General features: G+C 37.9%; 1 protein-coding gene across 2 annotated transcripts in view; it reads right to left on the bottom strand.

Moving 5' to 3' along the window:
* ldb1b (LIM-domain binding 1b) overlaps positions 1 to 18,240 on the bottom strand; it is a 53,293-nt gene that overhangs the window by 24,799 nt on the left and 10,254 nt on the right. The window contains exon 1 of one of the 2 annotated variants that reach the window (XM_088342440.1): positions 9,715 to 9,839. The exons of the other annotated variant lie outside the window; for it this stretch is intronic. Coding sequence (XP_088198566.1) covers positions 9,715 to 9,745 — 31 coding nt within the window. The 5' untranslated portion in view covers positions 9,746 to 9,839. Of the gene's footprint in view, positions 1 to 9,714; positions 9,840 to 18,240 lie in introns of those variants that run through there. 2 annotated transcript variants of the gene reach the window in all.

An 18,240-nucleotide genomic window follows, 5' to 3' on the forward strand; every position in this document is an offset into this window, starting at 1 on the left:
GCATGAAAAGCAATAAATTGGCATTCATTTGTTTACCAGTAAATTTGTTTTGATCTGTAGTGCCTAATCCTATTCAATTTTCCCCTTGCAGGGAACACGTTTTTAAAATCAAAATAAGAAAACAGGACTTTACCCCACAAAGGGAAATTGTGTTTGAGGATTATCAATACTTTTCAACCCACTCATCCTCACAAGGGTCATGCAGGAATTGGAGCCCATTCACGCTGACTTCGGCCACACCATGGGCTTCTTGTCAGACAATCGCAGGGCAAAAGGAGACAGTCAATTAGACACTTAGAAAGCATCCCCAGGGAAGATTTTGACTTGCTAATCACTCAGTCATTTGTGTTCATGGAACGTGGGGAAAAAAACTGAATACCTGGATTAAAAAAAAAACTCAGCCTTGAGGAAAACATGCAAACATGGGAAGTCCCGTACAGTTAGTTAAACCTGACACCACTGAACTACGTACTGGGAAGTTAGCCACCGTGCCATTGTATAGTAATCTTATATAGCACATAGGTACAGAGTTAAAGCCCATAGACCCAGAGAAGCTTTTCGTTGCCCCCTGAGATGAAAAAGGAAATACAGTGGAACTTCGGTTTTCGAACGCCTCTCAGTTCGGACGAATCGGAGTCCGACCAAAAATTTTGAGAAATTCTTGCTTCGCTGTTTGGTCCAAAAAATCGGAGTTGGAACACCGGTAATGCGTGAGTGCGTACGCTAGGATGCGATGCTGAGTGGCGTACGGTTGTAGATCGCTCTTTTCCTGACCAACTGTTATCGCGTGCGGACGTGCTTTGTTTTGCTTTCGCTTTTAATATAGGTGTACGAAGTGTTTTAGCCCCTAATTATGCCTCCGAAGAAAGTCAGTGCAAGCAGCAAAGTTGCTACAGGTGAAAAAAGAAAAGTAGTGCGTACAACTATTGCATTTAAGAAAGGAATAATAGCACCACAGTCCACCTGCGCCTTCTGCTGACCACCACAAAGGTAAGAAATCCTACTCATAATTCTTTTCTTTGTCCTTTTTTTATTTTTACACGTTCATGTTAGCGTAATCATTCGTACGGAAGATTACGATAACTCGAACGTACGATTAGCCGGGGTTAGCGCCCTTTCCAATGAACTGCTCACCACTTGTTGTGGAGACCCGGGTGCTAAATTACTTGTAAACGACCTGATTTTTATATTCTTACACGTTTAATGTTTGCGTAATCTTTCGTACGGAAGATTACGATAACGCGGACGTACGATTAGCCTGGGTTAGCTTTAAGTTTACGTCAAACATTCAAGGTAAACATACAGGGTTCCACTGTACTGTATTTCGGTGTGAGAACAGCACAGTAACCATTTGTGAATCAATTCATTTTAGTGGTGGTACCAGATGTCATAATTTTAATTTATGCTCGATAAAATCAATTATTTAGACTTAAATGTATTTATATATCTTTTTATGCAGCCCTAGCTCTTATTGTTGTATTAATTCCATGTGCTTTATATATGAAAAATACACCACAAAAGACTATTCATTGTGGGGGATTGCAGTAGTTACATATACAAAAAAAAATTCTAAAAGGTCATTTTTTTTAAAAGGACAGACGGGCAGGAACTCTTGTACAACCTAGATTCTATTTGTCCTTCCCAATGTTGTTGGAACTTAGCTTACTACAGATACAAATCTTAAAACAGATGAAACCCACAGACTAGCATTCTCCATAACACAAACATACTTAAAAGTCCATTGGCACCTAAGGACAATAATGTCAGAGAATAGAATTTAAAACAGCTCTCCTGGTGTATAAGTCTCTTCATGGTCTAGCACCAAAGTACATCTGTGATATGTTGGTCCCATATGAACCATCTCGGACCCTGAGAACCTCAGGGACAGGCCTTCTGCTGGTGCTCAGAGCCAGGACTAAACAGGGTGAAGCTGCGTTTCAGTTCCATGCAGCTAAACTCTGGAATAGTCTTCCTGATGACATCAGACAGGCGTCTACTCTGACAATGTTTAAGTCCAGGCTGAAAACAGCTCTGCTCAACTGTGCATACAACTGAAAGGGTTCTATCTGCACTCTTCACTTTTTCCTTATTTTAATTCATCGATTTTATTATGTTATATCTGTGGTTTTAATGCATTTTAAAAACCACATTTAAAATTGTCACTGTCTTTTATTGTGTGTTTTTAACATGTCTGCCAATTCTGTAAAGCACTTTGAATTGCCTTGTGTATGAATTGTGCTATACAAATGAACTTGCCTTGCCTTTATCCATGGTTACTATATATTTTACCCAATGTGAAAAGAAGCAGCGGTAGTCGGCAAAAATCGATACAAGCACTGAGAGAACACGAGCACCCACCACCCAGACTCAGAACTGTGAGACGAATACGCTAACCACAAAAACACACTGCCAAATAAAAATGTAATGGATCATTAAAGATTTATCGATTCAAATAAAGAATGGGCGCACGTCGTACAAGGCATATAGTAACAATGTATTGGAAACAACATTTCTATAATGAATTATATATCTATATATTATCGATAATAAAAACAATGATGAGACAGAAGCATTAGTCAAGCAAGTCCAGCGATTAAAGATTCGCATGAATATTAATATAGCGGTGTCATTTTACCGACGCAATTAAAATGTGCTTATGACTTGACCTGAAAAAAACTTTTACATCCATCTATTTTCCATCTAGAACAGGGGTCTCGAACTGAATTTACTGGGGGGTGCCTGATTTAGGGGCCAGGTGAAGTTGGGTCACATAGGGTTTTCCAAAATCAAAGTTAAGATAAAAGTATCAACCTGACTCCAATTTTTTTTTTCTACAAAAAAAATAACAATCCATTTTTTGATTTTTTTAAGAAATATATGTCAAGAACCGGAACAGTATCAGGACCCAAATGCGTGATGTTCTCACACAAGCCTTTTATTTTACGGGAAACGAGGAGTCATACACGTTAGGCAGCGGTCTGGCGTGGAAAGACAGGAAGCCAGAGACCGATAAGATTGATACCAATTGCCCAAGCAGATATCGGACAGATGGGGTTGATACCGGACAGGACGGGACACACAGGATTGATATTGAAACAGGATATCAAAATTAAACAGGACAAACTAGACGGGAACGAAAGTAGAAGCAGATATTAAACAGGACAAAATAAACGGAACAATACCAGACAAGAAATACCAACAGGAAACAGGACCGAGTCAGAACCCACGTCTTGCGGGGCAGAGGTTCGTTGACGGACTCACAAAGGTTGAGTGAGAGCACTGAGCTTAAATAGACGGGAAGCCAATCTGTCAACGAGCTGCGGCCAATTGGGCGCCATGGCAACCGTGACAATATAGATAAATCAAGCTGCAATAAATAGATAAAATAATGATATATTTTGCACAAACTTGGCTCCAAGGCAAAACCTCACCCCAGTTATGTGGAAGGTGCATTCACTGTCCAATAGGTATAATTTCAAAACCCTCCAAGTTTTTTGCATTTCAATTTATTTTCATTAATTAAATTTTAATAATTTCCGCTGCCCACTGCTCGAAGATGGCTGGGATGGGCTCAAGGACCCCCGCAGCTCGAGCGAGGGCCGTGTTGGCAATGACCCCTTAATAACTAACAGCATGACATAACGTTGCTATTTTTTCAGTAACGTGGTAATCTAAGTAATTATTTTTTCCGCTCCTACCATTAATAACGGTTAAACGCGGTGCATTACTTTGGCTGCTGAACGCAAACAGCGGGTGCCCCCGCAAACTTGACGCCGTTTTCACCAGCATGGTTTTCCGCTCTCCTCAGAGTTGTTTAGGTCATGTCTTTTCGGATTATTTCACCATTCAAAATAGAGACTACCTTATAGTCAGACAGTTCTTATGAATATAGGATTTACTAATGCGCTGAAAAAAGGCGAATGTGAGATAAATGTGAGCCCTATATTTGACAGCACCCGACTCGTGTCATTGGCGAACAAAACGCCTTGGAAGTGAACAAAGGGTACCAGGACCCCTCCAATCAACAGCTGGTTCCCTCCCAGACGCCTTTTTCTCTTGTGATGGGTCAGTATGCATTTTATGTGGGATTCTGTGTTGTTGATTTTAATTTGTTAGGCATAAAAAGGTTTAAATTGTTTTGAGTTTTCTTTTTTTTTTCGAGATTTCTAAAGATTTTAATTGTATTTCCTGTGTTTTCCAGTGTTAAAGTGTTTATATAATTATCTTATTATTTTTCTTCTATTATCGCACTTTTTCTTTTTGTTGTTGTGTTTTTGCTTTTTTCAAATTACTTTTGTTTCTTTATTTTTTCCCATTTTAAGTCATTACGAGCTTAATGTTAATAAATATTTCGTAATGGGTGGATTAATGCAACAAAAAGAACCCAAAGACCCGCTTGGGACCCTGAAGAGCCAGCTCTTTTTAGTTGGAAATAGTTAGAATTCCAAACGCCACGAGTAAAGGCTGTGTTTCGTATTTACTCAGTACATTTCAAATTCTTTGACATACAACATCTTATTATTGAAGTACCTGAAATAGTTACTTTCCCTGGTAACTAGTTACTTGAAAAGCACCATATACCATAAATGCAGACCATTTACAAATTTTATTACAGACTCAGATTCAGTAACCAACTGAGTTACTTTTTGAAAGATGTGAGTACATATAACTAATTCCTTTTTTAAAGTAACATGCCCAACACTGAGTGAGAGTAAGTGGTGTAGAAAATGGATGAATGGATGAACACAAGGTTGTTTTTGGGAAACGTACCAGGCTGGAATCCTAGATCCCTGGCCATTTTTGTATAAAAAAATAAAATATGTGATTAATTACAGCTATTCAATGTTGGTTTACTCATTTTTTATCACTAATGACTCATCTTTGGAGAGAGAAAAAAAAGTATTGATTTAAAAGACTTTCGGTTTATTCCGGGAAGACAGGGTGCAAACAATATTAGGAGGATATTAAACATAATTTCGAGCACAAAATATAAAGCCCAACCCTCGATGTTACTGAGCTTGGATGCCCAAAAAGCTTTTGATAGGTTGAAATTGGGCTTTTTACATAAAACACTTATAGCTTTTGACTTCCCTCAAACATTTGTAGAGTGGGTGAAAATAATCTATAAAAATCCTAAATCTCGGATTAGAGTCAATGGTCACTGTTCAGACTTCGTTGATCTTAAAAGAGGAGTCCGGCAAGGGGACTGTTTAAGTCCACTCTTGTTTGCAGTAAGCATAAAACCACTCGTGGAATCAATAAGACAAAATGAGCAAATAAGGGGAATATTGGATAAGGGAGGAGAAGAGCATAAAATATCCCTGTTTGCAGATGACTTGTTGGTAATGCTGAAAGAGCACTCTCTATCATTATCACCCCTGTTGGAGAACCTTAAAATATATGGAGAAGTAGCTGGATATTTAAATAATGAGAGCAAATCAGTAGCAATGATGATATCAGGAAAATGTCCAACAGAGGTGATAGAAAAAATTGATTTCAAATGGACAAATAAAGGGTTCAAATATTTGGGGGTGACCATTACACCACTATGCACACAGCTGTTTGATGCAAAGTATAGAAAGTTGATGAAAGAAAGAAATGAGAATTTTTAAATAGATGGGAAATTTTGCCCTTAAGCCTTATCGGAAGGGTAGAAACAATTAGAATGAACATATCACTAAGACTATTATTTCTCTTTCAATCCCTTCCTATTCTGATCCCGGCATCCACATTTAAAGTGTTAAATAAATTGATATCAAAATTCCTAGAATAAAATACAAAACCCTTTTAGCTTCTAAAGATTAAGGGGGCCTAGACTTACCCAATATTTGATATGATTATTGGGCAGCTCAAATTAAAGCTCTTATTTTGTGGATGACTAGAGACAAAGATACAATATGGGTGGACATGGAGCAGCAGTCTTGTCCAAATGTGCCTGTGGAATCCTAATCCTAAGAGAACTATTAAAACATGGTCAACAATACAAATATATATATATATATATATATATATATATATATATATATATATATATATATATATCAATGTCTGTGAATAGGCTTTTATTAACATTTTTTGTTGTTGTTTCTTTTGTTGTTTATGGGTAGTTAATTGAATATATTTTTTGTTTGTGTTGTTGTATGATGAATATATCAACCCTCTGTCAAAGTGAGTGCGAGAAATAAAAAGTTATATGAAAAAAGACTTTTGGGGAAAAAAAATGGTTTGAAAAGGCTAACAATTATTTCAGCTGGATAAATCATAGCTGCCAAGGGCTCAAGTAAAGGCAAATCATATCACAGCTTTAGAGAGAAAGTAGGCCTCAATTGGGTGTTACCTGATCTTTGAGAAGGAGTCGTGTCGTTTTCAGGTCATAAGGAGTAGCAAAATGGCCACCCATTAGGTGGGAAAAGGCTCAATTTTGCTATCTTAGGTCAAATTACCTAAAACAATGAATAAAATAGAATACTGTCATTAAACTAGATGGGCTGGACCGAAAAAAAACCATTTTAAAACCATTAGTTTGGGGTGACTTCCTTTTTAATATTCGGTTTTGATTGCATAATTTAATCGAATTAAGTTTTTACATATTTGACACAACATTTATACGTCATTAGAAAAAGATGTGTTGTTTAATAAAGCCAAGGTCATAAAAGGCTTTCAGTTTTTTCATGATAATCAATGTATTGAGAATGTTACTACGCGATTTCATTTTTACCTAGTGATCAAATGAATTAACCAACTACGTCCATCCCATTCACTGTCATGCCAATACAGAAAAATCTTGCTGTATTGTCGTTTGCTTTTCGCGATTTCAGTACTAGCAGATTATGATTGTGCATTGTCTTCTGCATTCTGATTGGCTTAAACAGTTGCCTCGCCCCTTTTCTGCTTGTGTCTGCCTGTGTGTCAATAACGTTGTACACGTACATAAAACCGCTTGATGAACCTGTATTAAATACGCATTTTTTTTTTCTCAATTTCAAGTTTCTTTAAAATCGTGTCAACAAAACGTTCACGACCTGCAAAAGCACCAAAAGATAGAGGAAGATGCTTTCTACCGACAACAAAGTTGGTCTCCTTAAAAAGGTTCACTTAAGGAAAGTAAACGCAATTTTCCATAATATACAAGTTTATAAGTGCAATACTTTTATTAAGTCTGTAAACAGGTTTGTCCTTTGGCTTCAATGTATAATAAAGTATCTAATAAATATTAGTATTAAATATTAGTATTAATAAATTAATTCGACTGTTGCAAGACGAGGGATTTCTGTAGTCAAATTAAAATACAGGTAATTGTTTATGTAGAGGAACTATATGTACGATAATGACGACAGCTCAAAAATCCACTGATGCATTAGACAACAAAACGATTCTGAGATTGACTTCATGTGAATATTTCATTAAACTGAAGTGTGTGACACGATTACATCCAGAGCTCAGGAGGCTTCTGTCACTCTTTTGGCCAACATCTGGTACTCGGTTTTGATGTGTATTTGCATATCATACGTGTGACTTATGCGGCGTTGTGTATAGCCACAGGCGCCATGGTAACACAAGCAAGTTTTTACAACTGGAGAGTGGCTAAGAACCATCTCTGGGCAGGCAGGGGTTAATCCTCAATGTGTGTGTTTGTGCATGCGTGTTTTGTAAGCTTTGCCATTGAAATGCGACATGACTGGGTTAATCCACAGAGCAAGTGTATGTGTTGGGTGATGGAGAGGCAGTGGGGGTGAGAGGTGTATCGGGATAAGGCTTTAAGAGCTTACACACACCGTCTCTTTCGCTGTGAGGCACAGGGCAGGCCTTATCTTTAAGCAGCACCCAAGCGCTAGCCGTTCACACACACACACACACACACACACACACACACACACACACACACACACACACACACACACACACACAAACAAATAACATTCATGGAAAACGTTATGGTGCTGATCCATCCCTTCACTGAACTATGTTGACTTTTGACATAATTCCTATCTTGGTGATAACATTTTATCAAAATAAGTTATTTAAATTTATTTGCTCATAATACTTTTAAACGCCACTTTTTTTCACTGATTAGCTTCCATTTTGATATACATTTCTTAAATAATTTATGTTATTACTATGCTGTAAATGATTTATTTACCAGGTTTGTCATTATTAGAGGTTAAGTTAACCACTAAAAGATCATCAAATTTACTAGAAAATAACAATGACCCATCGCTGGTGAGTTATTTTCAGAACCTGTCCGCGGGCTATTCCTGCTCTAATGAGTATCATTTTCTGCACTCAACAGCTCAAAAGGGACATAATGTATTATTTAGTTCCTCTTGGAGGTAAAAAACAAAAACGAAAACCTAATTCGTTAAAAAAAATTGATTTGAATAGTAAGAAAAAAATACATGAACTATCATATAAATTCTGATTCTTTTAAATAGTCATAGGTGGAGAAATTGGCTTTGTTTTACATAACATAAGGCACACTTAGCGGGAGCTGCTGCTAAGGGTATCCTCAAAAACTAAAAAACTTGTGAAAAGCTGGGCAAAAAAATTAGAAAAATGGTGCGGTTTGGTCTCTCTGAGTCTCTTTCGATTGTATTCTTAATTAAAAAAAATCACTTCACAGCTGTTATTTAAGGTCAACAAAAACAGAGTGCCAGAAAGCATCCAAAAATTATTCACTCGGAAAGAGGGAAATTATAACTTGAGGGGCTGTAGTAAATTCTAAATGCCAAAGGTGAGAACAACCAGAAAAAGTATGTGTGTGTCTATGTGTGGAGTCAAACTTTGGAATAATTTACAAGATGAGATCCAACTATTCATGTGTTCAAATTTAAATACAAAAAACCATTACTGGCGAAATACAGGGATGAAGAAAATGAGATATGAGTGAGATTGGAAATACAGCCTTTAAAACTATGGTCAACTAATACTTAAATCTGTTGCAGAACTTACAGTACATTGCCACATCCCTGGGGCAAACTGACTGAAGAATGGCTGCCACTTCCTACATTGGGACTCTTCGAGCACTTCTGATCATACGCAGTATTACCACACTGGTACAGTGAGTGGCGACGAGTAATTTCAGGTTATTAGAATGGCTACTAGAAAGCCAGTGGTTCTTTGATAAGTTGTCATCACAAGTAGTGAAACTTTAAAAAGGCTAGCCAATTTGTATTCAACCATACCTAATTTAAGGGCCTAAGACACAGTAATAATTCTGACTTGTTCACACACACATTTCTCATGGTTCCCATTGTGATCAATTTCCATGTGTATGTTTTGAATTCCTCCTAGTTTGCCATCAAGAGTACCGAGTTAACATAGCTGTCGGGTCATCTAAATTCATTTCTTTGTGATTGAATCCTGACTCCTGAAAATGTTTTCACCACAACAAGTGACAAACCAAACACTTCAGGAGAATCACGGTGTTGTGTCCTTTTTTTTAACTGTATACGACCATGAGAGATGTTTTGCGATTCCACAGTGAACAAACCTTGATGCAAAACCTTCACCGCCTTCTTGATAAGTGATTAAAGGGAGCGAGCTTCATGTAAATTCCCTGATGTGCACAGAGTGAAGTTGACCTCACCCTTTAATCCAATTTAATCAGAAAGTGAAAAAAATGCAGAGAATGAACCGCAGCAAAATCATCTCGGCTGTCATGAGCTGCTGAATCAGCTGTGCAAGAGGCCAGAAGGAAAAAGGTCATCTTCTTACCTCCCTCAGTTTCTAGCTCTGACATGGCCATTCTGTCACCCGTAAAGTCACGTCGATTGAAATCCACTGCTCAAACTCCTACGCTGGCTGTTTTTGTGTTCATGCTTCTCCCTCTCAGTGATATCTCAAGAGTCCAGACTGTCAGCTCAGAGGCATTGGGGGGAGGCGGGGGCACTTCCACTCACCAGTCAACAGGAAACTGAACGTCTGCTTCACTTCTGATAACCACCAACCCTATTGCCCTCAACGCACTCTTCAGGGCTCAACCAAAGTCAGCTGAGAAATCCAAACGTATTTCTGCATAACAACTCGTTTTCCTTTCTACACCACAAGCCAAGTCCTGTTTATTTGCATAACCTTTAACCACAAAAAGTCTGAAAGGGCTGTACAGACCACCATTAAAAACATTCCCTGATATAAAACCTACATGAGGGCAAGGAAAAACTCAAAAAACCTCAGGACGAAGAAAATGAAGAAAAGTCAAGCGGCTACCTTATAGCTATAGTCAAGTCATCCCATTCAGGAAACTTAACGCCTGCTTCACTTCTAATAACCAGACATGGGACCAAGTCACACATGTGCAAGTCTCAAGTAAGTCTCAAGTCTTCACCTTCAAGTCCCAAGTAAGTCCCAAGTATTTTTTTCTTGGGCAAGTCAAGTCACAAGTCAAGTCCCGAGTCTTAGATTGCCAAGTCCAAGTCAAGTCACAAGTCATAAAAACAGCGACTCGAGTCGACTCGAGTCCAAGTCACTAAGTCTCAAGTCCCCATGTCTGCTAATAACCCCCAACCCTTTGCCCTCAACGCACTCATCAGAACTCATCCAAATTCCGCTGAGAAATCCAAATTTAAGGATTTCTGCATTGCAAATTGTTTTCCTTACTGAACAAGTATGTTTATCTCCATAGCCCTTAATCACAAAAAGTTGCAAAGGGCTGCACAGACCACCATTACAACATCTCCTAATCGAAAGCCTACATGACAGAAAGTAAAAACTCAAAAACCTCAGCATGACAAAAACAACAAAACCTGGAGACGGAGCTGCACATGAGATAATCACCCTTCCAAGAAGACCAGAGCATCAACATTAATACTGCATACATAATGGCCAACTGAGTTTCCTGCCCCAAAATCTTGATTGATGTATGGAAAGTGAAAGAAAGAGAGAGAGAAGAAAAAAGAGAGAGGGAAGGGGCAAGTAGGAGAGGGAGAGAGAAAAAGAGCAAGAGAAAGAGAGAGACAAAATAGAGGGGAAAAACAAATACAGAAAGATAGAACAGAGGGTGAGGAAGGAGAAGGACAGAGAAAACGAAAGAGAGATAGAGAGAAAGAGAAATAAATAGACAAATAAAGGGAGAGAAAAATAAAGAGAGAAAAATACAGAGAGCGAAAGAAAGGGAAAAATAAATAGGAAATAAAGAAAGGGAAAGAAAGTGAGAGAGAAAGAGAGAGAGGCAAATATAGACAGAAAGACAAAGATAAAAATAAAGAGATAGATGGGTGAAAGGGAGAGAAAAAGAGACAGAGGGAGATAGAGAGAGCTAAAAACAGAGAGCATGAGAGAGCAAAAAGAGAGAGAGAATAAAGAGAAATAGAATAAAGAGAAAGAGAACAAAGAGAAAGAGAATACAGAGAAAGAAAATTACGAGAAAGAGAAAGAAATATAGCTCAAGTTGCTTTTTGAGTGGTGTCTCGCTTTGGCGACATCCAGTGGACATATTTCAAATTGCAAGTCATTTTTCTCTGATGATTCTTTCAGCCTTGTCTCGTAGGCCAGATTGAAACCCTTGGCAGGCCTGATGCAGCCTGCAGGCTTCATGTTTGACCCCTATGTTCTAGATCAGGGGTGTAAAACTCAATTATACAGAGGGCCAGAACTCAAACCACACCTTTGGCCGCGGGCCGAACAGAATAAATATTTATCAAATACACTTTCCTTTTTTAAAAATAAATAAATAAATGAATATGAATTTAAAACAGTCAGGAATATTTTACCAGAATAAACAAACTTAAACATTAAATGAATTAAAAATCGTTGCTCTCCATAAAAATATCTCCTGTCAAAACTCTAAAAATGAAAATATGAAAAAACGGGAAATATAAATACAATTTGTGCTTTTCACTTTGGGAATTTGCTTTAGTGAAAAACATCTTCATATTCTTTTCTTCAACTTTCTGTATCTTTTCTCTGGATTCAAGGTTTTTTTAGCTTACTCTGAAGTGCCGTTTTACATTAAATTCCTTAATTACGGACACAAAATCTCCACAAATAAGACACACGGGTTTACGGGCAATGTCAGTTAACATAATTTTCTCGGCCATTGTGGCTTTTAGTATCCGAGTATAATTTGAAAGTTATCAGGGTTTCATGGACCCGGGCCATTATAGTAGATGTATATAAAAGGATTTCGCGGGCCGGATATAATTGTACGTCGGGCCGGTTGTGGCCCGCGGGCCGTGAATTTGACACCTGTGTTCTAGATGATGGCATGCATCGGGTCCAAGTACCTGTACCACAGCCCGAAATGCATGCACCATGCAACATCCAGGCTCAGACTTCTCAAGGACAAGATGGCAAGAGTGTGAGGTCAACATCTCTTATAAACTATTTAATATAAGTGTGTCTTAAACCTAGTATAATAACCCTTGATGTGATCAATGATGCACTCAATTGCTGATTAAGTCGATTCACCAATTTAATAACAATGTAACAAGTGGTATAAACATTCACACAAGAGCTACTGTTGGTTGGAACTTACACTGTTCACATACTGACTTGAAAGCACAAACCTCACAGCACAAAACGTATGCATCAACTATATGTTTCCTGTGATTGACTGGTGACCAGTGTCTCACCTAAAGTCAATTGGGAGGGAGCTCATCTGTGACTGTAGAACTGTAAACCGAAAGGGTCAATTTACAATAATTTACACATAAAAAAATTCATCAACAAATAAAATTTACTTTTGAAAATATCAACTGATTCAAGATCCATGTTTGGACTACGAATAATACATATGTACATATATATACGTTAGGAAAACCAATTTTAGTTTGTGTAACTGAGGGGCGTTACCAGGGGGGATGCTGGTCTACTAGTGATCCTAAGAGCCAATAAGAGATCCGCAGGTTCGAGAGCGTTCTCCATTTGAGCCCCGGTGCTGTGGAATGCTCTTCCCCCCGAGATTCGATCTGCAACTTCAGTGGAAATGTTTAAATCTAAGCTTAAAACACACTTCTATTCTCTAGCATATGAATAACCTATATTTTATGTTGACAATATATGTGTATTATTTACCCTCATGTAGGTTTTAGATCAGGTGACGGTGTCATAATAGTCTCCAGTTTGCAATAATCGGTGGTCTGTGCAGCCCTTTGAGACTCTTTGCGATTAAGGGCTATACAAATAAACATGACTTGACTTGAGATAAAAACGAAATAAAAAATTTAAAAAATAATGAAAAAAGACAGGTTTTAGGGGTCCCTTTGTTCAACACTATACTACTAATAATGTAATATTCTGCACATGATAAATTAATTACGTTATTTCTAAAAAATATATATTATTCAATTGAATTCTGATAATATTTAGTTTTTTACTCTGTCGTGACTAGAATCCCTGCATGACACAAAAAAATGTCAATGAAAAAAATTACTTATCAGTGCATCAACAAATAAACTACCAAATACAAGAATAAACGATACATTTAAAAAAAAGCTAACTGCGCCTTCCCTACGTGCATTTGATATGCCCTCCCTGGGACTCAGGTATGGCAACCTCCTTTGTGTGACCGTTTTTATCAATACTTAAACAGCACTTGGTACACAGTTGTTGTTGTTTTTGTTATGTATTCTGCTTACTCCACTGCAAGGTGGTAAATTAATCCTTCTACTCATGCCCACAATTGGCTAATTATTTATTTGAGGATGAATTGATAAAAAATTGATAATAGATGGACATATGTGTATATATACATCACAGCAGAAATGACTTAAGTAACTGATGCGCTGTCAGAAGTGTGATAGTGTTCGTCAGTCCTTTGGAAGCGGCGCTCTCTAGTGGCCGCTTTGTGTAATTGTAATTCATTCAAACTTGAATACAGTACTGTTTTCCTCGCTTTAAAAATGATAATATCCAATCCGTCACTAGTGATTGCATGTCAGCTTTGAAACATAGATGAATCGAACTAACCAGTCAATACCTTTTGAACACTTTCTGAATATAACGCTTTAAATGGCTATGTCCAATTGGTTGCCTTTGCAAACAAAATCATTTTCACCTCTGATTCTGAAAGTTGCACACCAAATATGTTTATTAGTTCTGAACTCTTTTGTGATAGCTGTTCAGATCATTGGGTAGCCTCCGGGTGTAAATATTAATATATAACAAAAGCGTGGAAATCCAAAACAGACATTGAAATAGGAATAGATAGGTAATGTTCAAATAGAAAACGTTGAAGTGTTTTCTCAGAGTGATTGTTAGCCATGATATAAGCTAGGAACCCCATAGAAATAGCATACAATCCAAATTGGCAAAAAACATTGCAGTTATGAACTTATGAGTATATGCAGACATATATTTCAGACATTTTGCATTATTTAAAAGGACAGTTTGTAGTATTAAAAGTCCCGTAGTGGAAGAAAAAAACTTAGCAATAATAGACCTACATGAACTACGATACTGATGTATTTTTTTTATTTAAAAAAAAACACGGGTCGAGAATTTATGTATTTTTATTTTTTTACAAAGCGGAATCCCTACATATATGTCAGTACCATGTTTGTCTAGCATCCTGCTGCTACGCTTTGCTCTGTGTCACTGGTTTTTGTTAACATTGGACCATATAGTGCCATTTAGTTGTTAAATTGGGGCAGCATTGGGTCAGGAGGTAGAGAGCTCGTCTTGGGATCAAGAGATCGCAGGTTTGATTCCCGGCTCCTCCGTGTTACATGTCGAAGTGTCCTTGGGTAAGACACTGAACCCCTAATACCTCCAATAAGCAGGCTGTACGGCCACTATTGGGAAATGTGAAGCACACTGTAAAGCGCTTTGATTTGAAAAGCGCTATATAAATGCAGATCATTTTATTTCATTTCAAATATTTCACACTGGGGCTTTTAGTTATTGTATGGAGATTTGGGGAAATACATATAAGAGCCATATAGAATAGCTTATTCGATTACAGGATATAGCTATCAGGATTGTGCATAACGCTGGGTATATACAACATACAGTTTATAAAATGCAACGTGCTGAATTTGAAGTAATAGTAATACTTAAATCCCTATTATTAGTAAACAAAGCAAGTAAGCACCAACTCCCGACAAATATTCATCAGTTATTTCTTTACAGAGCAGAAACTCGTCATCTCAGGGGAATCCAATTTTCATTGAATTTGAAAAGCCATTGTGCAACCAGAAAAGGTATTCACTTATGAAACAATTTAGAAGATGACCTTAACCCTCGTGGCAAACGTTTTGTTTTGTGACACAATGCATGTCAGTATACATTATTTGGACGTGAACTTAAAAGTGTGATGACTCAGCCAACAACTTAAAATATTCAGGGGCATCAGACCTATACATCAACATATGTTTTTCTACATTTTATTTCGCAAACAATTAACTCCACGGCACTGAAAATAAAAATACCACAGTCCTGGAAAATGCATGAAACTACACCAGGTTTATGAGATATCAAAGATTAGGAATTTTAATGGATGTCTATATGTCCAAATAATGTAAATAGCATGCTTTGTGTACAGTATGTGGCTCCCAAATACAATAACATATGAATCACAGCTCTATGCCATTTTGAACATCTACGTTATTTCACAACCCGGGGAAAATTTGAAATTCCAAGTGTTTACTTTTCATTGCTCTCTTTTTCATTGAAAAAAATATTTTAAAACATTTTCAAAATGTAAAAAAATGATAAAGGTCCCTTATTTATATTATTTGAAATTAAAATTATATACAATATGTATTTTAGATAAATTCACTGGTATAGGTTGATATATCAAGAGTTTCTTTGGGTATTATATTTACCCAAATATTAATGCTACTCTATAGCATATGAATAACCTATATTTTTTGTTGACAATATCTGTGTATTATTTGTTCTTGCAACATCCATTGCACCCTAGTCATCCTGAAAGGGGGATTACCACATGTGCGGTCCTTTCTCAAGGTTTCTTCATATTCCTCTTGTTGAGGTTTTTGAGTTTTTCCTTGCCCTCATGTTCGTTTCAGATCGGGGGATGGTGTAATAATAGTCTGTAATAATAGTCTGTGCAATAACCTGTGCAGCCCTTTGAGACTCTTTGTGATTAAGGGCTGTACAAATAAAAATGACTTGACTAATTTCCCTTTGCGGGGTAAAGTTCTGTTTTCTTATTTTGATTTTGAAAATGTCTTCCCTGCAAGGGAAAAATGGAATTGAGGTAGGCACTTAAAATCAGATCAAATTTATTTGTAAAGCACTTCACAGGCAAAAATTGGCATTTATAGTGCTGTATAAAAACATGCAGTGTACAATAAGACAATAAATTCCCTTCCTTTATCCTCCCCCAACAACCCGAAACACGTAATACATACACCCACAAAAGTTAAAATACTATGAAAACAAAATAAACAGTAATAGAAACCATGGGAGGAAAGGGACCTGAGGCAGGGTTATTCACACTAATAGGGATGGGAGCGGATGTTCTCAGTTTAAGCCATTGAACCACACCCAACCAGTGTGGGCCTCCAAAAGGAGGAAACACTGAAATATAAACAAAAACAACTGCGCATGAAAACATAAAAATGTAAAGTAAAAGTAAGGTATGATACAGTTAAAGATTAGAAGTTAAACAAATCTAAGCTTAGTAAAAAAAAAAAAAAGATAAATTAAAAGCAATATTAAAAGCTTTGGCTTCAGCCTACTCCTTTTGAGCATATCTTTAAGTATTGTATTAATGTATTGTACAGCTGTTTTTGTGGAAATACTTTATTTTTTTCTTTTGTTTATTGATGATTGATGTTTTCTGCGATCGGCCTAAAAAAATCCACAAAGTCTGAAATTTGATCAAGCTCTTGTATTGGGAATCATCATTGCTACTTGTCGTCGGCGAGTAGACACCGTAACCGTATTTAAATCAACACAAAAGAAAGAAGAAAGTGTGATGTACTAACTAAACGATCATTTTTGTGATCCATCATTGTCAGCGTGTCTAGCAGGTGGCTTAGTTCTTGGTGTGTGTTTGTGTGTGGCAGAGACTGGAGTCAGCTGTTCGCCATGTGAGGGGATGTGACAGCGGCCTGATGTTGTGTTCTCTGTTCTTTGGGAGCCATTTTGTCTGTCTCTGATCTCAGAGTCAGGTCTGCCCCCCCCCTCCCCCCCAATATACCCACCCCCTTCAGCCAATCACGTCAGCGCCCAGCCTTGCAGAAAACACAGAAACAGTCTGATTTCCCTCCGTCCCGGCCTCCCTCCTCCTCCCTCCTCGTGCACTCCTGCAGCCTTCATCTCCCATTTGCTCCTCATCCCTCACACTTCTCCCTCCTCCGTCACCCTCTCCTGTTTTCTCTTATCTCAGCCCTCCCTCCGACTCTTCCTTTCGCAAATCACATCATTCTACTCTCGCTTTCTTTTTTCCCCTTCATAATCTGGCCCCCTCTTTCTCTTCAGGCTCTCTTGTTGTGCAACCCGTTTCCAAACAGCTAAGCCTTTGTGCCTTTTTGTCTCTTGCCATTTCAGACAGGCTGCAGTCTTTACTCATTTTCCTCCAATCAGGGAGAGCATGTGACTCCCTGCATGAGAGGGCACAGTCACTCCCTCCCTTTCCCTTCTCAGTGTCTCACCCTTTTTACCCTCTCCCCTCATTTTGCCAACAAGCCAGGCAACATACGCTCACAATCAAGCATCAAGGAGAAAACAAGAGTGGTAACTTAGAGATCAGGAGAAAGGTGAGAGGTGGCAAATAATGTTCAGAGAGAAAGGAGGTGAGGTTACACCGTTAAAAGTGGGTGGGGGTCATTCGATGTAATTATGCAAGCATCTGCGAGTTCAAAAAATGGAACAGCTCCTCTTCTTCTTGTCATGTCATGGGCAACATCCTCTCATATTTTGCTCCAGTGTTGATGTCATGCACGCAAGCTTGCAAGCACACATTTGAGCACAAGCGCGTAGCCCGCACAAGAAGGGGAGGACCCTTTGTTGTTGAACATGGTACTGGAATGTAAACAACACAGAAGGACGAAGAGAAAGGGAGAAGAAACTCTTGGGCGACTGTATTTGGATTTCTTCTGACATAGAGATACGAACCAACAATGGTTTGCCTTTTACTGTTTTTCTTCAGTCCAAGTTTCTCATGTTCTTTAGGACACCGGTCTGACGTCAGGACCCACCATCCCAAGCCCTGACCCAAATAAAGGAAATATTTCCAATTCTTAAATTTATTGAATGAAAGGATGATGCAGTTTAATCCAGAGATGGTAGAATTTTTTCCCTTAATAAAAAGGCCAGCAAAACCAAAACAAATTG

This window comes from Urocampus carinirostris, chromosome 8 (genome assembly GCF_059441175.1).
Source record: "Urocampus carinirostris isolate Australia breed hairy pipefish chromosome 8, RoL_Ucar_1.0, whole genome shotgun sequence".
NCBI lineage: Eukaryota > Metazoa > Chordata > Actinopteri > Syngnathiformes > Syngnathidae > Urocampus > Urocampus carinirostris.